General features: G+C 44.2%; 1 protein-coding gene across 10 annotated transcripts in view; it reads right to left on the bottom strand.

Annotated features, from left to right (window-relative positions):
- BANP (BTG3 associated nuclear protein) overlaps nt 1-26344 on the bottom strand; it is a 260745-nt gene that overhangs the window by 183986 nt on the left and 50415 nt on the right. For all 10 annotated transcript variants that reach the window (XR_007514665.1, XR_007514664.1, XR_007514666.1 and 7 more), the window contains 4 exons: nt 23830-23997; nt 16446-16576; nt 14464-14526; nt 8875-8913 (listed from right to left, as the gene is read on the bottom strand). Coding sequence is in view for 7 of the 10 variants with exons in the window: in XM_049864295.1 (XP_049720252.1) it covers nt 8875-8913; nt 14464-14526; nt 16446-16576; nt 23830-23997 (401 nt within the window). In the remaining 3 variants the exon portion in view is untranslated. The remainder of the gene's footprint in view (nt 1-8874; nt 8914-14463; nt 14527-16445; nt 16577-23829; nt 23998-26344) is intronic.

The raw sequence follows: 26344 nt of genomic DNA, 5'->3' as shown, positions 1-26344 counted from the left end.
GCTCACGTAGACACCAGCCTCTTGGCAATCTGATTCTGCCCAATTCCTTAGCCTATCAGTGCCAAAGCACTGCAAATCACAGGCTTCCAAGTGAGGGAGAAAGGGGCCTTTGTTCTCATTGTCCTTTTCACATTTTCCCAACACTCCGTGAGTGAGTTAAAAAACAGAGGACTCTCTTTCAGTCATTTCCACACACTGTTGGCAATAGCATTCATATCTGAGCCAGGCAGCCTATTCAGCACTGGAACTATGATTTCTGGATGAAAGATACCTCATAAGTACACAATGAATTTAACGGTCACTCCACGTGCTTCACTCTCAAAGTGAGCAAAAAAAGTGCCAAATTGTATTATGCCTGAAAAAATTTTCCTCCTACAGAAATTCTGTCATTTAATAGTCAGATTAATGTGACTTTAATTAGGACTCTTCGACACAAAGCACCCATGTCTTCTGATACACTGACAGCGCACTGTCAGAACTCAGCACAGCAGGTGCCACTGTCTACCACTGCCTCCACCAGGGTGCCTGGCTCTGTCTGCCACTCCATTCACCATGGTCCCCCTGCCCCGTCTGCTACTCTGTCTACCGTGGCGTCCAACGAGCAGCACCTTGAACACCCTCCAGTGCTCATTGCTCAGCGTCCTGAAGTGACAGCAACATCCTCTTGGCGTCTCAAGGCTCTGGAGACCAGCCAGGGCCACGACACGTGCAAAGCACAGCACACACTGCACAGCCTCCCAGCCCAGAGAGGCCCTTGGCTTTCTCCACCTGTTTCGAGTCAAGACTCTTCACACAGCACAGCAACTTCCCTCTGGAATGTGAATACCAGAGTCCTACCCCACCAGAGCTGAGGGGCTGCAGGGCCTTCTTCAACTTTATAAAACTTGGGCCAGTCCGAGCTACTTGAGCTACACCAGGGAAAAGTGGCCCTGGTTGGAATGGGGACCAAATGCCCTAAGGTTATTTCTAATTTCTTTGATGAGGAAGAAGTAATAATGTCTGCAGGTTCCTACAAGAGTTTCAAGAGGTATTCCAGTGCAGGAGAGCTCACCTTCCATCCCCTCACTCCTGCATAGCTAGAAATTGAGTCTGGTTCAGTAGTGATAGCTTGGTGTTGTTTTACCGGATAGCAGCCACACTGACATCCTGACAGAATTCCCAGGCCTAACAACCCCTCTCCCTTCACTCGCTGCTCTGCCTGGAGGCAGGCTCGGTGCCCTCACACCTGCCACGGTGCACACTCAGAGCCGCCTCCACTCACGACACAGCAGGCCCATGGACAGACAACCGAAACCTGTTTACTAAGACTGCAGTAGAAAAGAAATCACAAGTCCTACTTAGGCAGAAAAATGTGCATAAACACAGATCCTACTGAAAAGAAATTTTAATTACTCAGAAGTCACAATTTTTCAGCCTACTGAGTTAGAAACCTTAATTAAGTACTCTTCCATACGTTTTCAGGTTATTACTCATGATTAAAAGAATTGGTGAACCTATACTACTTTTTTAAATAGCTTAAAAATGGCTGTGCTCATTTGGAATAATTACTATTGTTTTCATTCATTCATTCAACAAGTAATCATTGAGTATTGACATGGTACTGTGGTACAGTACACTGGGTACAGTGAGGACTACAAATGGATAAGACTTGGATCTAATTTTATTAAAGCTATTTTATTTAACCTTTTAAACATTTATTTGAAAATGATGCAACTGATCAAAAATTATTCTCAAATTATCAGGCCTTGCATCCCCCCTCACTTGACTGTCTTGAGTCACGAGCGTCTGATGTAGGCATGAAACTAGAGGGGACTTTGGGAAAGGCAGCACAGTGATCAATGTGAAATGCATCCCATAACCAGAAGTGCCCAGTGGGTTTTACCATTAAGCCTTCTTCAAACTCAACAGGGAGCCCCTTCAAAGATACAACTGCTTCAACTCTCTAAATTACTGAAAATATGAGTTTACATTATGATTTCATCTAAGTTCTCAAATAAAAAAAAAATTATATCCTTCTCAACCACAAACTCCCTAGCTTGCCCTGGGTCCTTCCTGGCCTGCAGGAGTCTTCTGTGTTACAATCACTGGGACAATGTGCAAGAGACTCAACAGGGACAGAGACAGGACCCAGAAATAGCAGACAGGTGGCAGAAATGGCCACCCTGCTGCTCACACAGCGGACCGGGAAGCTGCAGGGCAGTGAGCTCTGGGTATCTGTGACCACTCTGCATCTGGTCAATTTTGTTTCTGTCAGGGGACCAAGAAAACTCCTGAAGAGTAACAGCCAGAGGAGGAAATGTCAGGGATGCCCACTGTCCATCAGGACCAGCCGCATCAGACCAGACAATGAACAACATCGCTGAGACCGCTATCCAGGGTGGGCCCCCTGGCACTTTGCGCAGCCAGAGCTGGGCGGCTCAGGCCATGCGTATCTTGACCAGGTGGCAGGAGATGTGCACGTGTCTTTGTGACTTTTCTAGGATATTTTTTGGAACTGGTCAACACCAAACTCACACTCTACTTCTGAACTTTTATAGCTTAAATTATATTTTCCACCATTTCTGGTGGGGAAGGCTTTTCCATGAGGGATTAATTCCCCCGGCTACCTCAGTTCTCCAATATTTCTGTCTGTGCCCTGGCATGCAGTACAGGAATGTATTTTCTTGAAAGTAATATTTTTATTAGAAACGAAGTGACAGGGTGTGTGCCGTCTGTGAAGTTAGGATGAGCCTCCCTTTTGTGACAAACTGTTAGAACTGGTCTAAAGCCTCCTGGAAATAGAAGAGATAGCTTGTCTGCTACAGATAGAGACGACCTACACATACGCGAGCATATGCAGACGCACACAGAGATGCACACACAGACATACACACGCAGACACAAATGTACACACACACACACGTAGACATACATCGACACCACATGCGCACATACCATACACACACAGACACACATACCACACATATATATTTTCCACACAGATGCACATACTTACACACACACACCCTACACACACACCCCCATCTCTTCACCCCCACAAAAAACCTTAGAAGGCCTCATTTCATGGAAAGATTCTGAAAGCTACTGAAAGTTACTTTCAAGCCAAGCATAAAAAGGAACACAAGTTGAGAAGCTTAAAATGCCAACGCTGTTGGCAGGTGGCTGTTGGTAATTCGCCTCACAGACACACAGTGAGAATGGTCTGGATTTATCACTGCGTTATTTCCCTGTTTAATATCTACGCATTCGCACATCTGTGTTTGTACACTCATTACTAGAGATGGCTTTACCAGAATACACACAAAATCACTGAGGTTTTCGAATGATTTGACCTTCTTTGACAGATAACAAAACCTGTTGCCGTTGAGTCGATTCTGACTCATCACAACCCTAGTGGACAGAGTAGAGCTGCCCCATAGGGTTTCCAAGGCTGAATTTTTACTGAAGCAGACTGCCACATCTTTCTTCTGTGGAGCGGCTGGTGGGTTTCGAACTGCCAACTTCTCGGTTAGCAGCCAAGCACTTAACCACTATGCCACCAGGGCTCTTTGTTTGACTGACAGACAGATATAAACTTTCTTAACACACATCTTCAAAGATAACATAGCTACAACTGTAAAGAAAATCGTATCGGGGCTAAAATGTATGCTACACCTAAGTTAAACAGTGCAAATGCCTGAGACTGGGCAGCAGGACTGAAGCTCAAGGCTTTAAAGATTTCCCAGGTGATGAAGAGTCTCCAAATACAGAGAACAATTGACCTGGATTTGAAAATTTCAATGATATGAAATCTCCTAGCAACAGTGCTTGGCATGAAGCAAGCATTCGGGACACGGTCGGCCTGGCTCCACTGGCCCTGTAGTCGACATGGGCAGCCGTGACGGGAACAGTCCTGCACACTCCATATTCCACACTGCCCCAGCAGCTGTGAAGTCCAAGCCCAGGAATGCTGACACAGGGCACAGCTCCACATCCTTTGCTCTTCTTACACAATTTCAGAGTCTGAATTTGCCTTACCCAGCATCAGTTCTTTTAGAAGATTTTCTAGATTAAATAATTAATAAGGAAAGAAGAGTACCAGAAGGGTCCATGGAAAATTACAAGATTCTATGGACCATTTCTGTAAGTCCTGGATCAGTTAGCTCGTTCTAAAATCTAAAGAGCAACCCTGATCCCCATCTATCTTCCCAGTTGATCTGACTTCAAAATTCACTGATGTAGGACAAATACACTTACGAGGGAACGCCAGTCAGATTCCACCCAACACTGCCTTTTACAAAGTGTACTCTCACTGTCACCATAAACAGAAGGGTGAGACAAGGAAATCACATTATGTACATTGTAAACCTCTCCTTAGAAACAAGGACCAGCAGGACTAAACACAGCTTCATCTTTGTGACCAAATCTTGCTCCAGTCACTGCTGTCAGTGGGATAGTGACTCAGGTGGTTCCAGAGAGGGTTCTAGAAATATGGAAATGGGAAGCGCTCCTGAGCTCAGGGCTCCTGTCTCTATATGACAACTTGCAAACTACCACACCATCCAATTCCATTAAGACGGTGGCAGCTCCCAGGGTTTCGCAGTGAAGAGAAGCCACAGGGCACTCAATCCTTCCTGGGAATCCAGGCTGGGGCTGCGATCAATACGTGCCTGGCCCTCTGGATCCTCCCTAGCCCACAGCACAGGTCTCACAGAAAAGCCCCACACTGTAAGGTACAATTGCAGCAGGACGACCTGACGTCATAAAAGGAATCTGAAGACAGGCCAATACAACCCAGGTGAGTGAGTATCAATTAATCCAGGGGTCACTGCAACAGCTATCAGTGGACACAAAAAGGAGGAAAGAGACATTCACAGGGGACATGGCTAACAGTGATGACGTGTGACAAGGAACTGAAACAGAATAGGAGAGAAAAATCTGTGCCTGACTGCAAAGAGTTGAAGGTGACCAGTGAGAGCACAACAATAAGAAGAGAAATGAGAAACATGAAGAAAGAGCCATTTGGGAGAAAGGAGAGGCAAGCTGGCTCCAAAACTCAGGAGGCCAAGTATAAAGGGTGATGAGAATCTACTTGGATATAAGCAAGACCATGTCTGCCTCATTTGCTGGTGCTTCTCCAGCTCCTGGCCTAGGACCGGTCAGCAGCAGGCACCCAACACAGAAGGAAAGGAAGAAGGATGGAGGAGGAGGGAGGGAGGAAGGGAATTAGATAGCTAGTTAGTTGTGCCTGTGGCTTACCTAAGGCAATACTCATCACCCTAGCACTCGCATCTCCTTGACTCCCACTGGTTTCTGTGTGTTCGTCACCTTGACAGAGCCGTCCCATCACAGAGGACCCGTAAGCCCCTTCCCAGTAGGGCCTCCTATCTGCCCGGCCCTGACAGGAAGGGCACTCTGAGACAACTCACACTTGCACACAACTGAGTCTGCACTCGTTCCCAGCTGGTTCTAACACAGGTGGGTTCAGAACTCGGCTCCTGGGTGACACAGCGCCAACGCCAGGGCATGGCTGTGGTTTTACTGGCAGGGAAACTTCTTGTTCAGCCATGATTCCCACTGAAGTGATGACGTGGGGACACAGGCACTCATTCTGCTTCATGGCAATTCGAAGCCTCCCAACCCATCACAATAGGCACATATGCTAACTGAAAGAATACTCATCTATATTTAGCGAGGCTTATCCCAGTTAGACCCTGCCTGGAACATCAGGAACAGACCCAAATGACAAGGCTGTGAGCCCTTGTTGATGCTGAATGCACAGCTGGCGAGTGGCTGGACAGCATGAGCAGACTTTCTGGAGACGGGTGTGTGCTTTATCTGAGGATATTACAGCCTACTGTAATTAAAACTCTACCTGTGCCTACCGTCATCTCAGCCCCCAAGAAAACAATTATCTTTAGAGAAATAAGAGAGAAAAGTAATGCATTTTGGGGTAAGCACACTTAAATGAGTTACAGAAGACGTCTGGTTTTGATATGAAGTCTGGTAGAAAGCTCTGCGTCCCAGAGTGTCTGAGCTCAGCAGGCTCTTGTTTACACTGGGTGCACCACAGCAGGAACAATTCCCACACTGTAAGTCCACTGGCAATGCCAGTTCCCACACATACCCTATGGGGCGTGAGGACCACTGGAGCTCCATGTCAAAATAAAATCCTGACCTGCTGTAATCTGTGGGGGGTTGCTTATGGCAGCCCCCACTTGAGACTCCAATTCAAATAGTAAAGTCGAAGGGGGTTCAAAGGTCATCTTATTCCAATTATTCCATTTCCCAGGAGATGGTCTAATGACAAAGTAGCCCTATGTACGTGCAGAAGAAAGTTCCGTGGGCCCTTGCTCTCCCAGCCTACCAGCTCTGGAGCACAGAGCACACTCGAGCCCATCCCCAGCCTCTCTGCTTCCTAGAGCATCTGTCAACAGAACAAGCATTAACTGTAGACAGGTAACATCTCCTTGGACCTTCAAGGAAGTCTCCTGTCTGCTTGAATCCAGAAGATGATCCCCTTCGCTGTCCCCAGGACAGGCCTGTGGAGGGAGCAGCAGAGTCATGAGCTGGAGCTGGCACAGGCTGCAGGCAATGGGCTCCAAGATGGGGAGTGGAAATGGTGCTCTGACCTCCACCTGGAATTTATGTGCTATGCCAGAAGTAAGTTTCAGTAAAAGGACAGACACTGTATTATAGGAACACAAGCCATCATCTATTGGAATTTAAGGGTTGCTCCCAAAACAAATTTTTAACTGCATCATTCCTAATTAATGTACAAAATTGGGCCAAATTCTAATCCTGTATTATTCACTTAAAAATTTTTTTGCTATTTTTTTTAATGTCTTGCCATGGTTAAAACGTCCATACAATTCCACAAATATTTTTAGGTATAGAGGGGCAGGGCCCAGAAAGTACAGGTTGCCAAAGTGTGCCTGAGCTCAACTCCATGCCTTTGCCTTTCCGTGTAACTTACCATGTGTGGAAGACCGTGTTCCATTTTCTGCAGGGCCAAGTCTGACTTCCTGGTTCAGGAAGGGACAGCAGGAAGAGGCTGTCCTGACCAGAACTCTCGTTCTGCTCCACAAGCATTTAGTAAGAAATGTGATTGAGACTTTTCCCCAAGTCGTCAGAACAATCATCCTCAACCTTTTCCATCCCAATACCCTGACTGGTATAACACACGCCCGCCAAGCCCAAACCCTTGGCAATCACACTGTGAACTGTAATTTGGGATTTTAAATCATGCATACATAATGCCTCATACCACCCAACACTTCACTTGCTAATAACCACCCCCCGCCAAAAAAAACCAAACCCACTGTCGCTGAGTCGATTCTGACTCAGCAGCCCTGTAAGACAGAGTAGAACCGCCCCACAGAGTTTCCAAGGCTGTGGTCTTTACGTGAGCAGATCATCAGGTCTTTTCTCCCATGGAGCTGCTGGATGGGTTTGAACCTGCAACCTTTCAGTTAGAAGCCAAGCAATTAACTACTGTGCCACCAAGGCGCCTTCAAAGCAGTAACATTCTATTAATACAATAAAAAAACCTGATTATATTAAAAACAGATTTCAGGTGGAAGCGTGCTCAAGAATAAAGACAGAAACAAAGGGAATGTAAAAGGCAACGTGCCTTACTCTTCGTAGGAATTAAAGTCCAACGACATTTCCATTAAAATAAAGTTTCACTACCAGTATAAAACAAGCCAGTAAGGAAGAGATAAACCACTAAGAACCCAGCTTTCTGCCGGCCCCTCTCGACGGAATGTGAGAAACATGCAAACGTAAACTTAATGATTATCTACTCATATTGGTCCTGATCGACAACCTCAAATTAACCACCAAGACAGTACGACTTCAGAAGAAATGACGCGGATTCTTAAAACTCTAGATTTCTTCGGCTTTCTGGTTCTTTTCCAAGGCAGGCAACTCTTTTATATATTATTACCACTTCAGGACTACCTGATTAAAACACCATGGGAATTTTTAAGGTGAGACTGTCAAAATAAGAAACTCCAATTTAAACTCCAGTTTAAACCTTAGACTCTTTAAGGTTTATAGCATTTCTCCCATGACACCCTCTGAAGGTTTGAGAGAAAGCCCTAGGGTTTCGTTCCATGCTCTCCACATCCCCTCCTGGGTGCCCGGCCCCGGCACAGTGGACACAGCACTTCCCAGTCTACGGCAAAGGGGCCGCAGGCTTCCAGGGAAGAATATGCCCTTGGTTTCCAACAACAACAAGTGTCATGACCTCGAGAACAAATGAGATTGACATTTAAGGTTCTTACAATCAATTTCATAAGTTACGTCTTGTAAAAAAAGAAGACGCCCACCTCGACTCCTTGTCCAGTTATTCTGATGGTATGATAGTTTCTCTAACAGAACCTCTATTCAAAAGGACATCAAAGTATAAACACTCAAACTCACCCGTGATTTCACCTGATGCTGGAAAGATCAGTACCCAGGGTCCCTCACAGGTTGGGCACTTCGCTTTGTAAAAACGTTCATATCAGGTGTGTTCAGTTAATGGTTACTCTTTTTGTCACAAATTAGAAAAACGGCAAGTTGTTTGAGCTTGACAACAATCGACATTATCAAATCTACCTTCTTCTATTAGACAGCTAAGTGTACAAACACAATTATCAACAACATTCGTGTAAATATGCAAAAAATGACAATAGATATACAGCACAGGTCTACTCTACGGCAGAAAGCGACGGTGCAAGTCCAGAAGAGGCAGGCGCGGCCCCGCAGAGCCCATGCGGACGCTGCCGCCAGGAGCCTGGCGCCTCCGCCTGCTCTCGGCTGCAGCAGCACCACCACAGCAACGCGATGCCCGAGACCCGAGGGAGGGCCGCAGGAAGCAGGCAGGAAGAAGGACAGGTGAGCGCTTACCTGCCCATCCTGTCCAACGTGATGTATCTGTAGGTTGCCCTGTGAAAGAAACACAAAAAGGAGAGGGTCAAAAGCAACTCTAAGACGTGCTGAAACAGAGGCAAGTGTCGTTGGAGGCCATGAGAGTCATGTGCTGACTCTAGGAAGACCACTGACGCTAAGTCTACAAAAACCTGACCCCTGGTAACAATCGAAACCCCTGAACAAAACAGCTGAGCTTACAGATACTATTTTTTGTGTGTGTATAAAAACAAAGCAACTCCAAAAAACCTTGCACCCATCCCCTCTGGCCCCAAATGAAAATATCATTCTTTTAAAGCTCTTTATGTGGAAAGAATTTTAGACTCACAGAAGTTGAAAACTAGCACTGAGGTGTCCCATGTTCCTACCACCAACTGTTCCCAGCAGGGACCTCTGATACAATGTGAGGACACTGTCACCACCAGACAACTGACATCAGCTCAACACAATCAACCTGACCGTAGCTCGTGCTCGGATCTCACCAGATGAAAATGCATGTTCACTTGTTGCGCAAAGCATGGCTGTAAGTGTGGTCGGCTCTGGGGACTGTCTCTTTGTTTTAACAAAATGCTATTTAAATGAACAGGGTGAGGTTTTATTGTGAAAACAATACTGACTACATATTGCACCACCACAAAAGGAATCATTAGTACTATCAGCAATTCCTTCTAATTCATTAGTCAATTCCTAATGGGAAGAAAAGACTGAATTACAGATACAAGACAGTCTCACTGTGAAAACTGGAAAAAAAAAAAAAGGCAAACTTGATAATAAAAAACCGAGATTCAAGTAAGGGCGAATTCTCTTTTTCTTTCTTTCTTACTTTCTCTTTTGTGCTGACTTCCCCACTATTGTGTACTGTCTTACCCTTCACCAAAGTTACCACTTATCTATCGTCTAGCTAGTGTCTTTCCCCACCCACTCCTCCCCTCCCTCGTAATCACCAAAGATTGTTTCTTTCTGTGTGCAAACCTTTTCATGAGTTTTTATAATAGTGGTCTCATACAGTATTTGTCCTTTTGTGGCTGACTTACTTCACTCACCATAATGCCCTCCAGATTCATCCATGTTGTGAGATATTTCACAGATTCACCATGATTCTTTATCATTGCGTAGTATTCCATTGTGTATATGTACCGTAGTTTGTTTATCCATTCACCTGCTGATGGGCACTTAGGTTTCCTCCATCTTTTTGCTATTGTGAACAATGCTGCAATGAACATGAGTGTGCATGTGTCTATTCACGTGAAGGCTCTGATTTCTCCAGGATATATTCCTAGGAGTGCGACTGCTGGGCTGTATAATATTTCTATTTCTAGCTTTTTAAGGAAGTGCTATATCGTTTTCCAAAACGGTTGTAAAGTAAGGGAAAATTCTAAAACTACTTTTAGCACCAGCAACAAAGCAGCCAGATGTCTGGGGTCCAGTGGCCCAGAGAGAGGGCAGACAGGCATGACCCCAACCTGCCCTGCATACTCAGGGCTGACCCCAACCAGGCCAAATGCAGACAGCGCCCTCCACAGGGACGCTAACTCCCCTCTCTTCCCCAGGACTCTTGGTGGGCCTTAAGTCTATAACATGAAGAACCTCCACCCCCTCAACTATGCACCAATACATGACACAGCAACAACTGGTCCCTAATCACACTGTCACCTTCTTGGGATGCTGCTCCCCAGGGCCCCCATGGCACAGTGCTCAGCAACTTTTCAATGAAGCTTCCTAAAGCTGCCTCCAATGGTCTTTTCTGAGTGCCCCTATAGGCCGGCATGGTGCCCAACACTACCGTGCACAGCACAACCCTGCCCTCAGAGAGCTGACAGCTGTGCATGGAGGAAACCCAACACAAGGCCAAATGAGGGCGCTGAGTCCATGTGTGTACACTGAGGAGATGTGTCAGCCCACATGGCCCCCAGGCAGGTCCCTGTCACACACTCCTCAGAGCGGAGAACCAGGACCCCCTCTTGGGGCAGGAAGAACAGGGGGAGCTGGCGGCATGAGCTCAGCTGCCTTGCAGATGGAGGAAGATGTGGCTGGGAGAGAGATGCTCAGAGGGCAGCCCCAGCCAGAGCAAAAGCTTCAGTACTGAAGAGTCTTTCAATAGAAAAGGGGCATGTAATCCACCACATAAATAAAACAAAAGACAAGAATCACATGATTTTATCAATTGATGCAGAAAAGGCATCTGACAAAGTTCAACACCCACTCATGATAAAAACTCTCTGCAAAATAGGAATAGAAGGAAAATTTCTCAACATAATAAAGAGCATTTATACAAAGCCAACAGCCAACATCACCCTAAATGAAGAGAGCCTGAAAGCCTTCCCATTGAGATCGGGAACCAAACAAGGATGCCCTTTATCACCGCTCTTACTCAACATTGTGTTGGAAGTCCTAGCCAGAGCAATTAGGCTAGATAAAGAAATAAAGGGCATCCAGATTGGCAAGGAGGAAGTAAAAGTATCTCTATTTGCAGACGACATGATCTTATATACAGAAAGCCCTAAGGAATCCTTAAGAAAACTACTGAAACTAATAGAAGAGTTCAGCAGAGTATCGGGATACAAGATAAAAATACAAAAATCAGCTGGATTCCTCTACACCAACAAAAAGAACATAGAAGAGGAAATCACCAACTCAATGCTATTTACAGTAGCCCCCAAGAAGATAAAATACTTAGGAATAAATCTTACCAGAGATGTAAAAGACTTATACAAAGAAAACTACAGTACACTTCTGCAAGAAATCAAAAGAGACTTACACAAGCGGAAAAACATACCTTGCTCATGGATAGGAAAACTTAGCATTATAAAAATGTCTATTCTACCAAAAGCGATCTATACATTTAATGCAATTCCGATCCAAATCTCAACGACATCCTTTAATGAGATGGAGAAACAAATCACCAACTTCACATGGAAGGGAAAGAGGCCCCAGATAAATAAGGCATTACTGAAAAAGAAGAATGAAGTGGGAGGCCTTACTTTACCTGATTTTAGAACCTACTATACTGCACTGCCACAGTAGTCAAAACAGCCTGGTACTGGTACAACAACAGATACATGGACCAATGGAACAGAATTGAGAATCCAGACATAAATCCATCCACATATGAGCAGCTGATATTTGACAAAGGCCCCAAAACAGTTAAATGGGGAAAAGACAGTCTTTTTAACAAATGGTGCTGGCATAAGTGGATATTCATCTGCAAAAAAATGAAACAAGACCCATACCTCACTCCATGCACAAAAACGAGCTCAAAATGGATCAAAGAACTAAATATAAAATCTAAAATGATGAAGATCAGGGAAGAAAAAATAGGGACAACGTTAGGAGCCCTAATACATGGCATAAACAGTATACAGAACGTTATTAAGAATGCAGAAGAAAAAACATGATAACTGGGAGCTCCTAAAAATCAAACACCTACGCTCATCCAAAGACTTCACCAAAAGAGTAAGGAGACTACCTACAGACTGGGAAAAAGTTTTTAGCTATGACATTTCCGATCAGCGCCTGATCTCTAAAATCTACACGATACTACAAAAACTCAACTACAAAAAGGCAAATAACCCAATTAAAAAATGGGCAAAAGATATGAGTAGAAAAAAAAAATGTAGATACTTCATTAAAGAAGACATTCAGGTAGTTAACAGATACATGAGGAAATGCTCACAATCATTAGCCATTAGAGAAATGCAGATCAAAACTACAATGAGATTTCATCTCACTCCAACAAGGCTGGCATTAATCCAAAAAACACAAAATAATAAATGTTGGAGAGGCTGGGAGAGACTGGAACACTTCTACACTGCTGGTGGGAATGTCAAATGGTACAACCACTTTGCAAATCGATTTGGCACTTCCTTAAAAAGCTAGAAACAGAACTACCATATGATCCAGCAGTCCCACTCCTTGGAATATATCCTAGAGAAATAAGAGCTTTTACACGAACAGATATATGCACACCCATGTTTATTGCACCACTGTTTAAAATAGCACAAAGATGGAAGCAACCAAGGTGCCCATCGATGGATGAATGGATAAATAAATTATGGTATATTCACACAATGGAATACTATGCATCAATGAAGAACAGCGAGGAATCTGTGAAACATTTCATAACATGGAGTAACCCGGAAAGCATTATGCTGAGTGGAATTAGTCAGTTGCAAAAGGACAAATATTGTATAAGACCACTATTATAAGAACTTGAGCAATAGTTTAAACTGAGAAGAAAACATTCTTTTTGCGGTTACGTGAGGGGGGAGGGGGGCTGGGAGAGGTTTTTTTTGAGAGGGGTATTCACTAATTAGATAGTAGATAAGAACTACTTTAGGTGAAGGCAAAGACCACACACAATACAGGGGAGAACAGCACAATTGGACTAAACCAAAACAAAGAAGTTTCCTGAATAAACTGAATGCTTCAAAGGCCAGTGTAGCGGGGGCAGGGGTCTGGGGACCATGGTTTCAGGGGATATCTAAGTCAATTGGCATAATAAAATCTATTAAGAAAACATTCTGCACCCTACTTTGAAGAGTGGCATCTGGGGTCATAAACGCTAGCAAGCAGCCATCTAAGATGCATAAATTGGTCTCAACCCGCCTGGATCAAAGGAGAATGAAGAACACAAGGGACACAAGGCAACTGCAAGCCCAAGAGACAGAAAGGGCCACATGAACCAGAGACTACATCATCCTGAGACCAGAAGAACTAGATGGTGCCCGCCTACAACCGATGACTGCCCTGACAGGGAACACAACTGAGAACCCCTGAGGGAGCAGGAGAGCAGTGGGATGCAGACCCCAAATTCTCATAAAAAGACTAGACTTAATGGTCTGACTGAGACTAGAAGGACCCCAGTGGTCATGGCCCCCAGACCCTCTGTTGGAGCAGGACAGAAACCATCCCCGAAGCCAATTCTTCAGACATGGATTAGACTGGACAATGGGTTGGAGAGGGATGCTGGTGAGGAGTGAGCTTCTTGGATCAGGTGGACACTTGAGACTATGTTGGCATCTCCTGCCTGGAGGTGAAATGAGAGGGTAGAGGGGGTTAGAAGATGGCGAAATGGACGTGAAAAGAGAAGAGTGGAGGGAGAGAGCGGGCTGTGTCATTAGGGGGAGAGTAAGCGAGAGTATGTAGCAAGGTGTATATAAGTTTTTGTGTGAAAGACTGACTTGATTTGTAAACTTTCACTTAAAGCACAATAAAAATTATTAAAAAAAAAAAAAAAGGAAAGGGGCCGTGGGTACAGGGTTTCTGGTTCCAGTGATGAAAAAAATTTTGGAAGTAGTAGTGAAAAAAGAAAAGACAAAAGCGGACAAGAAGTTGTATAGACAACCTGGCAGCTGCAGTGAGGGCAGACAGTGGCAGCCCCAGAGTAGCAGGCAGAGCCTGAGATTTGGCCCAGGAAGTCAGCTGGCCATTGCCAGAAGTCAGTGCCATCTGAGGACATTCCCTATATGTCTCATCCAGACACAGATGGAGGTCTGGGCGTGCCAGTGGCATAGTGCCCTCCACCAGCAGCACTGGTGGGGAGGGGGGTAGCCTCACCAGCAGACTCACCTCGCTGTCCTGTGTGATCTGGACCTGCTCCCCTTGAGGCACCTGGGCGATGTGGAGGTGGCCCTGTGGGATCCACAGCAAGAGAAAACAGCAAGAAGCATCAGAAGACAATCAAAACCAAGAGAAACACGAAACACTTTCTGCAGTTTTTGTTCTGGATTATCTGCTCACAATCCAAGAAAAGACAACTCAGCCCTCAGTAGTGCCATATAACATGGGCCAGTGTAAGCTTACTTAAATAGCCTCTTTCATTTTTACTATATGATATATACAAAGTATTTTACAGTAATTCTTACAAAAACAATGGGTCCTAGGAAAAATCTGTTAACTCTTACTGAACAAGTAAATTTAAGAATGTGAATGGCAAGTAGAAAAAAGGGAAACAGAAATTCCCCAGAAAATTAGAATGAAGTCTTTAGTTTAAATCCTGCTCCCCACTTGGAGGGACTAGCAACATAGTTGGGAAGCCCAGGGAGAGCTCGGGCAGCTATTAGGGGTGCTGGAAGGCCCGCACAGCAGTGTGTGACTAGGGGTGCAGTAGTTACACACATGCATCTACTTGAAAACTGGACAGATTTTTCAAATAAAAGAAACACATAACTATTTAAACAGCTCAAGTAAACACTAATAAATGTGGTTCCTGAAATCAAAGAATCCAACTAAAATGCATTTATGCCTTATAGATATGGGTAGACAAACAAGTCCTATAAACTTTAGCTTCATGAAATGAAATTAATATCCGTTATCTTATTTATAATTCTATCACAGTCAAATGGACCGTAAAATAAACTACTGTAGACTTTCCGTTGCTTTCACTTTACATGCCTATGTAAACCCTAAGTCAGAGTTATCTCTTCTGGAATTCTTTCAAAGGACTTTCTTACTAAAAAGAGTAACTGCCTTTGTGAATGACAACTAAACAAAGAATTCACTATTTATAATTGTTTCATCGCCTCTGGAAGAAGAAGAAACCCGACTTAAAAGTTCTCATTCAGCATTTTCCAAGAGCCTGCCCCTCTCCCGGTGGCCTGCTCAGTGCTGCCGCAGCACAGGGATGGGCCACCCTGGGACGGAATCTCAACATATTAGGAGCTTGTTTCCTGGACGAAGCCATGATAGACTAGCAGTACAATGATGGCACCATCTTCAAATGCTCCCATGAGTTTGGCCATGATTAAAACTATCAACAAGATGCCAGTGGTGTGATTAAAATGTCCCCCAGCAAAGTTTCCAGACAAGACTTTTCCTTCCTACCACAGAAACTCACGAAAGGTTTATGAAGGGCTGTCCCCCTTGGAATTGACCCCTCAGGGCATGGCACTTGCTGCCCCGCTCAGGCTACAATATGTCACAGATATGAAAGAGCATTGGCCCGTCACAAGAGAGGGTTATGAAGGCCATTCTGGCATATCACTGACGGAAGCAATTACGTGGGTTGAGTGCGTGCTGAACAACTTCAAAGTGAGTGCTGCACGGTGACTAAGGCTGCTCACTCACTGACCACAGAAGGAAGGGACTTTCCTTCCCTAAGTACAAGGGCCCCAGGGCTCCTGGACTGTGAGAACTGTCTGCAGCACTTCCCCAGAGAGCTGCTGTGACTGCTGAACGGCCTGACCTCGGAGCTGACACTCTCGCACAGATGGGCAACACTAACCTTCCTGGCAGGCCTAGGGGAGAGGAGCATAAGGGGCCAGGGCCTGGCCCTCACGCATCAATTAAAGGCCACTGAATGCTGGTCTTTACGCATCAATTACAGGCTGCTGAGTGACTGGCCGTGATCTATGAAACATGAACGCTCGCACCCAGAACGACTTGTCCTTTACAACATGCGCTTTTACCTCAACCCAAGCTATCAATGTGCTCCAGAAATGTGGACAGCAGGTACACTCCTTCCTGGGGCTCTCCTCTCTTCCCACTGCCCACCCCTCCAGTGCAGCCGACTCCCCTTCACCACTGAGACGGTAGCGATAGGGAGTACGTACTACTTGGACTTGTCCATCTTCTCCGATTTGGTGGATCTGGACCTGCTGGGCATTGGCCAGGGTGTAGTGCAGGGCCTGCGGCTGGGGCTGTGGGATCTCGCTGGCGGGTTGCGGGGTGCTCAGAATCGTTTCTGTGGGGACATATGGGGGGGCGTTACAAAAGTTCCCAGGAAGTAGGACAGTCGACGAACCAATGCACAGATCACCCCCAGGTTCTTTCTTGCCCCTCGTCCCAAATCCCAGAGGAGGCAAGAAATTCCTCCCATTTAGACTCTAGGCGATGGGTCTGAGCAGAGGAACAGCGGCCGCATTTGGGGCGAGACAATTTTTTGCGTGAGATGGTTAATAATAAGTTTGAGATCATTGAGATTTCTGACAGAAGATCAGAGGAATCTAAAGAATTGAGGGACCCTGCTATAACAAAACTCTTTCTCTCCCATCTACTTATTTAAAAATGAGTTCCCTCAGAATATAATCTAGAAAAATGAAAACAGAAATAAAATTTATATTAAACCCTGTTTTAAACTAGCAATACATAAGCTTTATCCATGCATAATCAAACTGGGGGGAAACGACTCCATCCATCTCGTTTAAAGAGTCATTTCCAATAAAATTTAACTTTCTACTTATGAGTCAAAATGAGATGCATTTGTTTTTGATGTTGTTACTTTCTGTCAAGTTGATTCTGACTCATGGCGACCCCACGTGTGCAGAGTAGAACTGCTCCATAGAGTTTTCAAGGCTGTGACTTTTTGGAAGCAGATCACCAGGCCTGTCTTCCCAGGGGCCTCTGGTGGGCTCGAAACAGCAATCTTTCAGCTAACAGTCGACTGCTTAACTGCACCACCCACGAACTCGTTTTGATGTACTGGTGTTAATTTTATAAAACTCAATTGGAAGAATCTTTAAAAAAACATTTAGAACATTAAGGGCTCAGTAATTTTAAAAAATTTACATATATATGTATATATATATTATATAAAACTTTGTTGCAGAGAAATATGATGGACTGATCGATAAAAGAACTTCCAAGCATAAAAATATATTACATTAGGATGAAATTCTGTGAGAGAATAATGTTAATGTGAGTAGAAAGACAAAAGGAAATGATGTAAAATCATGACTATTAAAGGAATATTTTTTGTATCTTTTTTATAGCTCAATGCTGGTATCAGATTGCCACGGCACACAGACTCCATTGAACGCATTTTAAAAGGTGGCATAACAATATTAAAATGCTAACACTCACAGGATGCCCGAAATGGCATCTTTTTCAATTACTTCAAACTACACTGCAAAATTTAACATGTCAACTTTTAAAAATGTCAACTTAAAAATATGCAAAGAAGAACACACTTTTTCCAAACTCTTTAAGAGGGCCCACGGACAAACATTTAAAGTCTACTCCATTGGTCAGTAAGAAATATATAACTTAACAGATTCCCAAATAATTTCTATTCCCATGTTAATAAAAATCAACCGCATCTGAGTTCCCAAATAATTCAAAAACATAACCAAGAAGAATGACACTCCCTGGGGTTCTAAAAAAATTATAAAAGATATGATCTGTGGGTATGATAGAAATGATTTTCAAACCTAAGATTCAAATTATCAAAATTACCATTTAATCAACAGCTACCTACAACTATACAATGTAAGGACCAACGTAAACCCATGCATTGTAATTTCCACGGATAGGACAGTCCAGTGCATACAACGGCACTGGTTACTTGTTCTAATCAAAAATAGTTTAAGAGCCACAGCAAGAGCCCAGAGATGAGGGTGCTCCCACCGATGTGGGTCGGGGGAGCACTAAGAGAGTTCCCCGTGGCTCGATCACACCACCCACCAACCACTGTAAGAAAACTAAGCAAAGGACCAGCATTCCTCCCCTACCTGGCCTGCCTCCCCATCCGTGTCCAGAGGACTCACATTTCAGGAAGCAAAATTAGCTGCACAAACATATTTGCAGGTAGCACATTTTCAAGAGCTGGTTCTTGGTAACTCTAAAATACCTGGCACTACGTAAGCACGCAAGGAGCCCTGGTGGTGCAAATGGCTAAGTACTTGGCTACTAACTGAAAGGTTTGTGGCTCGAACCCACCCAGCAGCTCCACAGGAGAAAGGCCTGGCTATCTGCTCCCATAAAGATTTCAGCCTAGGAAACCCTATGGGGCAGTCCTCTGTCATAAAGAGTCACTATGAGTCAAAATCAACTCAGGGACACACAACAACAACATGTATGCACCCACCTAAGGTTTTCAACTCACCAGTGAGGCCAGTGGAAAGAAAAGGGTTCCATTCACATTCTTTGAGTTGTATTTTAAACAGTAAAACCCTGCTATCTTAAACTCAAGCTCATATAAAAGTTCATACAGTGCTGCCCAAGAGGCAAGGGCAATACACACACTTGAATAACTTAATTTTTTTAATCCCTTGAAACTAGTGGTTTTGTGATTTGTATCCAAACTGGCAGTATTCATTCGGCTTTGAATAGGCTAGCCTTAGCTTAGAATCTTAATTATAGTATTTATTTGAAAAATCCCTTTTTTGCCCACTGATAATTCAAAAGTAAGACAACCCCAGCTGGAATTATGACCAATTGCAAATTAACAAAATCCTGGCTTAATTACAGTTTGCTGAATTATTTCTTTCACCCAAATAGCCTTAAGTATCAGATTTGCTTTTCTAGGCTAAGACTAGAGGCAGAAAGAACAAAGACAAAAATTCCAGAATTCTCTTCAACTAACCACCTACTTTGCTTTACCTAAATTTAGCCAAATATGTAGCAAATCAAAACAGAGAACATTAAATTAACTGAAGTTTACAAAGCACGTACTTAAAAAAAAAAAAATTTTTTTTTTTTTTTTTTAAAGAAAATGTTCTATGTTTCTCTTAAATCCCATTCAGTTCCAGCACTTGCAAAGAGGAGAGCCCTCGACTGGTAAGCTTTTGGCTTCTCAACAAATCCACAGGGAAGAAGCACTTGTCCTCGTTTATTATGGTAGCATCAAACGGATATAATAGCACAGAAATCCATTCTTACTCCTTCCTTGGCAAATAAACACCTCCAGGCCAAAGGAATATGATTATGCTACTCTCCCTCACATGATTTTAAAAAAGCAAGCCCTTGAACTCCAAGCTCTTCCTGAGCCGCGCTAGTGTTTATTCACTCCTACTCCAGACAACGGTGCGCAGGACACCTAGGTCAAGGGCAGTGAAACCTTCATCTGGTTCAAAAACATTCGCCCTGAAAGAGCTGGGGAACGAGTGGCTAAACAGAGGAACAGGTCACTCCCTGCCACTGGGCCCCGCATGGTGCTTGGGGGGTGCGGGGGATGACTGTCCCAAGGGCCAGGATGCTGCTGGATGCTCCGTCTGGGAAAGCCACCTTGGCAGTAGCCATCTTATTAGATTTACTCCTTTGCAATCGTTTAGGATCCTGATGATGTAGTCCAATGTATCTAGCAATTATCTTGTACACTGAGAGCCTCTTCCTTACTAAAGGTCCTCGCAAGTATTTTAACTTGGATTTTCACTCTTTACTTGACGAAGTAAGCCACTAACCTTACTAAATGAGAATTTCATAGGAAGTGTACGTGTAATCAATGGAGGGCACAGTCTGGCAGCCACTCTCATTTCTCATCTCTAGGAGTTTCATGTCTTCTCTTTCCTCTCTATGTTCCTTTTTCCCTTTAAATCTTTGAATATAGTTTTAATAAATGTTTTTATGTCCCTCCCATCTTGTGACTGACCCTAGAATGGGTCCCTTTCTATTGACTGGTTTTTCTTCTGATTATGGGTCAAATTTTCCTGCTCCTTGGCATATCCAGCAGTTTTGACTGGATTCTGGACATTGTGAATTTTACTTTGTTGGGTGTTTAGATTTTCTTGTTTCCTTCAAGAAGCATTAAGTGGTTCAGTTTGATCCTTCCATGGCCTGTTTACAAGCTTTGCTAGTACAGATCTAGGGGTACAACTCGTGTGGCCCAAAATAGTAGCCACCTCCCATCTTTAAGAATCCCTTTTACTCTATGGATAGTTTAGTCCCACTAGGAAGGCATGGCCTTTGGTGCCTCTACTGAAAGCCTTGACCAATGAGGATTCTCTACTCTGGTTGATGGGAACCTATAAGGACTGTCCACTCTGGCTAGTGGAAACCTACACACCTCCCTGACCCATGAGCTTAGGAACCATTCAGCTCACAGGTGCCCAGTCACTCTTTGCCCAGCCTCTCAACGCTAGGCATGCACCTGTTTGAATTCAGTAAAAACTCAAATGGAAAAAAAAAAAAAAAACCTCAAACGGACCCCTGTGCAGATTCAGAAGCTCATTTTTATGTAACTCCCTCCTCTTTGGAACTCTATTCTGCAACTCTCAGCTGCCTCAGCCTCCCCCTGAACTCTCATCTGTCTCCTCAACTCAGAGAGACAGCTATGCTCTGACTGGAATGCCCCTTGCTGCTCCGTGAGTCCAGAGAGAAATCCAGGGGGATGGCAGGGGTCGGCTCATATGTTTTCTCTTCTCTTAAGGACCACAGTCCTACGCTGCCTATTGTTCAAAGTCTAAAAACCGTTATCTTACACATTCTCTCCAAATTTCTATGGCAAGAAAATTAAATCTGGTCCTGTTAACTGCATTATGTCTGAAAGCAGAATTCTCCTACCCCTAATTTTAAACAGCACTTTCTTAAACTATAAAATGAATACCGTGTCTATTGTAAGACATTTGGAAACTACAGTAAAACACAAAGAAAAAAATTAAAAATCATACTCCCACTGCCTAGAGAAAATCATTGTTAAAATTACTATGTATAGGCTTTTGATCACTTTCCATACATGGCTATGTATTTTTAATAAAAACAGGATTATACTAAAAGGATCGTTTTCATATCTGCTCCCTCTCAGTTAATAACATTTAAGAATGTATCCCAACCCATGAGTTACATTTCTGTAACATACACAGGGTCGCTATGAGTCAGAACCGACTCGACGGCAATGGGCTTAACACCATGTTAATAGCCACGGACTACCATACCATATGCACCAAATGCATTTAACCCGTACCCCATGACTGCCACCTCTTTTTAATTTCTAAGACGTAGAGTTCTTGATTGTAATAGAAAGATCTAAATCACTCATTAAGAGACTTTTCGATACATGCCACTCAAAAATGGTACAACTTGTGTGGCCCTTAATAGCTGGCCACCTCCCACCTCCAAAAATATTTGGCAATAGTTAAGACTCAGTATCTGATAACTACCACAACAACTGGGAGAAAAACACTTCCTGAAGTTGGATTCAGAAAGAATGAAACCCTCAGAGAACTCCAGGTGATCAGGTTCGTAACCTGCAGTGTTTTCCGAAGGAGCTGTTCCAACTGACAAAGGGTCTAGTCACGACAGGATGGACCTGGCCCACTCTGCCCTGGATCCAGAGCCCAACCCCCAATCCTCACTACAGTTCCAGGAGCTACTGCCAAGGGAGACACTGTGGGGAGTAAGAAAACAACTGAAATATTTTAAGTCAGAGATTTTAGAAAAAGCAAACAGAAGGGGGAGGGGCTATGGAAATCAGTACACAGTTGTGACCCCGAGGAGAAGCAACCCTGAGAGCAGACAGGGCCTGGAAGATGACAGCCACATTCATCCAAAGTGCCTTCCTCTAACCTCCCAAAACTTCCCCATAGCTTTTATTTCACTGTGTGAAGTTCTGCCAGTGAGAGTCATCTGAGCTGAACAAAACCCCTCCCTTTACTATTTTAAAATACCTCTAGAAAGATTTAGAAGGTGCAATACAGCATCACAACCACCATTAAAATCACGACAGCTGTTCCCCTCCGGAAACAACTGCACTAGAGAAATTACAGCTTTAAGATTTAGGACCGCTTTCTCAGCACGTGTCCTTTACTGGTCTTCACTCAAACTTTCAAGGTATCTTCAGTATGTTTTGAGGCTAGATGAAAATGTTCTACCATACATTTAAAAAAAATTAGTAGAGATTAAAAAATTCTTTCCACAGAATTCCATAATTACAAATAAGTCATGATACTAATTTAAATAATTATTTTTGTTTCAAGGTCTTTGGAAATAATACTAGCCAAGAATTTTTTTTTCCTATATGGAAGAATATTTTTGCCACCATCAAAGACACAGTGGTTATGTCAACATACAACCAGAAAGAAAGAAAGCACACAGGGAAATAAATCTGCTTTCTCTTCTTTGAGATGATGTTCAAAATCTTCTTTGAATAAATCATATGTAGAACCCCCGTAACCACCCACTCCTAAAGGGGACTAAATGTTTACCAGGAATATTTTCCTACACTAACACTTTCCAATTCATTAATATTCTTACCTTCGCTGAACCACATAGCTGTCAAACAGCATCTATTACAAAGAGAAAGGCCATATTTTGCCAAAGAAAATAAGTGCATCTCTCTACTAACTGGAGTGGTACACACGTAGTTACCGCACAGGTACAGGCAATGCTTGACCCGCACCACATGTGAGGCGTTTCTAGAACCACTGCAGGCAGCAGCGGCCAGGGTTCAAAGGACAGATCCATGGAGTCACCCCCAACTACACCGCTTATTTGTCTCCTGAAAGTGAAGTTCATTTTAACTTTCAAGAACTCTGTTTGAAATCACTATGAAAGGCCAGTCATCACTTGCTGAATGTTTCTGAAGCCTCTTGGTGAAGGGCAACACCAACGCCTACTGTCATTACTAGCAGGGAAAAGAAATCACTCCAACGATGCCTAAATGGCGTCTGCTTAAAAAAGGAAGTCTAAGGAAGCAGCTTTCCATCATCTTCCAGGAAAGCTCAACAGAGCCCTACACTAAAAAAATAGATAAAAAGTACAAGTTAGTCTTCACCCTACCACTTCACGTGTAGTCACCAGCAGGGAAAACAAATAAACAAACAAAAATAGCCAGCAATATGCCCAGAAGCTAAATAACAGGCACAGGGCACAGGAAGGTAGTACGTTCTGTACCACTCCAGTCACTGTCCTGACCAAACTCCTTCCTTTGGTTTAGAAACTAACGTGAGCTCTGTGTGAAGACCCTGGTCTTAATTCCTTCCTCTCTAGGAAAACTCCAGGTAGATCCACAAGTTCTCCAACTGGGAGTGGGGCTGACCAGCCCTGAGTGGGCCTGGGCTGAGGCTCCCACCCTCACAGCAGGGAGGGGCCAGGTGCACACAGTCACATCTAGTCCCTCCCACCCCCTGCCCCCACAGGAAGAAGGCTCTGCCTGCTGCTTCCTGAATCACTGTTGGAGGCCCTGCTGGGGACTCGAGCCCTGTTCATGCCATTCCACTGTGCGCAGGACAACGCCAACTGCTCTGGAGGCTGCAGGAGAGAGGTCTGGCTGCCAGGGTGTACCTGAAGCACTGTAGGACGACGAGGATGGGGTTCTCCGGGAGAAGCTCTTGACAGCCAGGCTCTGGCCTCGCTGCTTCCGCCGCCAGGCTGTCCGGCACTTGGAGTCAATGCTCTGTTTGATTCGATACCAGTCAGATTCCGTGATTCCAAATTTATAGAAGAGGTGACCTGAAAGAACACACCCCATATGAACACACTGTGAAGTGTCTGGAACATGCTGTGATGTAAAAGCCACCTTCTCCGGTGGGACGCACTGTGAGGTAAAGGCCACCTTCTCATGTGGAATACATTGTGAGATAAAGGCCACCTTCTCGTGTGGAACACACTGTAAGGTAAAGGCCGCCTTCTCAGGTGGGAGCAACTTCAACACAAAAGGATGACTGCTGCTGAAATCCTCACCTACAGCACGGAGTTCTCCTCCACTCCTCTTTGAAAATAATCCAGAAAATCAAATTTATAAGAGAATATAGTTAACTAGTCAATAAATCATCTTCCAAGATCAGACACAGTATTACTCAAGTATAATCACAAATGCTTTGTTGAATTGAAGGACTGTTAGAATGGACCCTGAGACATCTTCCCATGGCTCTTGAACATGCCACTGGCTTATAAGACTTTGCTTGCATTTCCATCTCCCTCCTCAGCTAGACCGTTTTCCTCAGCTAGACTGCACGGCTCCCGAGGGCAGAGGTTACATCTCACACCTGCCTCATTCCCAAGAGTCCCTCACAGGCCTACAGTCTCCCTACAACTCACCTCGCTCACAGCAGAGCACCTAATGGGACCCATGTTTGTGAGTCACAAAGAGCTCTCAGTAACCACTGAGTAACACCCAGAGAAACCCTTCTTCAGCAGTGAGGGCACAGAGGGGCACCAGGGTCAGAGGTGACACCACCATCTCACCAGGCCCACCCCCGACCCCAGGTCACAGCGCCTACTCTCGCACTGAGCAGTTACAGGAAGTTAACAGTCGGGAATGTGGGAATCGTAAGAAAGGGCTCAGCCAGCAGGCTGGCCCCCTCTCTAACCGGCTCATGAAACTTCACTGATCAACAGGAAAATGATGGATGAAATTCAAAATTTTAATAATAAAAAGATTAAGCTGAGAAGCATCCTGTTTTGACTACTAAGAGCACTGCATTTGGACTATCTACTGAGGGTCAGATTACCATCCCAAGCCCTCCAATCTGTTCCCATTGAGCCCAAAATACTAGAAATAATCAAAACAAAGGAAGTGTTTGTTTTTCAAGTCCTACATTCAATATCAAAAGTTTCTTTTGTTTTGGAAAGACACTTCTCGAATGTTTCCAGGCGCATATGCTTAAGACGTCTTTGACTCTGAATATAATGGCAACCAAAATTTCTTTAATCTAGATAAAAAGAAATTGGGGGTTAAGAAGGGCTAGGATTTATAGGATCAGAAAGAACAACAACCTAAGGTAGCTGAGAAGCACTTTTTCATCTTCATACATAAGAGGCAATTCTTTACTTTCTGATTTTTAGTCACGGAATCATGAACTCAGTAACTACAGTAACTAGTTACTGAGAGACTGTGACAAGCCAGGCATGGCTTTGGGTGCTGGGGAGGGTTTCACGAAGTCCTGGCTAGCTGCTGACTGTAGTTACAGGAGAGCCCGAGAACTGGCCATAGCTTCCAGAGAGTCCGACTACTGGCTGTAGTTACAGAGAAGTCCAACCACGACTGCTGGCTCTGAGACAAGATGAGAAACAGCAATCATATTCAGTATCAAACCATCTTATTGCACGTGGTCTTCAATAAAAAGATGGAAACATTCTAGAAACCATCCTTCCATTCACATTCCTTCTCACTCAAGGAAAAAGCCTTCCAAATTCTCTAGGGGTTAATGAGATTACACGAAGTACAAAATTTGTCAGCAACAGAAAAGAATATATACAAGACACACACAGGTACATGTATATAAAAATAAGCAAACACATTAAAGAATCAGCCTACAGGACAAATAGTCTATATGAACCACGGCCTCATCTACTCTGAGACTAGAAGAACCTGATTGTACCTGGCTGCCACTATTGACCACTGTCCTGGCAAGCTGTCTAGCAGCCCCACCAAGCTGAATATAGTCTCCGCTGTGGTTGTTAACAGCCTCCCCCTTCCCAGAACCCTCATAATGGACAGGGGTGGTTCAGCATCAGGAATCATCTCTCCAGTAACAAGCCTCACAGAGAGAGATGAGAGCTGCACCATGGAGAACAGAACCAGACTATCACGGACAGGACTTATCGCAAGTCCTTGGGAGGTGGCACGGAGTTTATAATCCACAGAAGAATGGAAACCACCACCTCCGCAAATTCAACCCAAAGTTCAAGGCAAAACAGAAACGGAAGACAGAGTGCCAGCAACTTAGCTCTTGAATTAGTCTTGAGTTGATAGCAATTGGCCTAGAAAAACAAAAGGAATCTATAACACCCTGAAAAGGGGGAAAATTAACTCATGTGTTCTCCTGAAGCAGCAGCCAGCACTCCTCAGGGAGCA

This window comes from Elephas maximus, chromosome 21 (assembly GCF_024166365.1).
Source record: "Elephas maximus indicus isolate mEleMax1 chromosome 21, mEleMax1 primary haplotype, whole genome shotgun sequence".
In the NCBI taxonomy this organism is placed as follows: Eukaryota; Metazoa; Chordata; class Mammalia; order Proboscidea; family Elephantidae; genus Elephas; species Elephas maximus.
The sequence above is the reverse complement of the archived record's forward strand: the minus strand, read 5'-3'. Positions and strand labels throughout refer to the sequence as shown.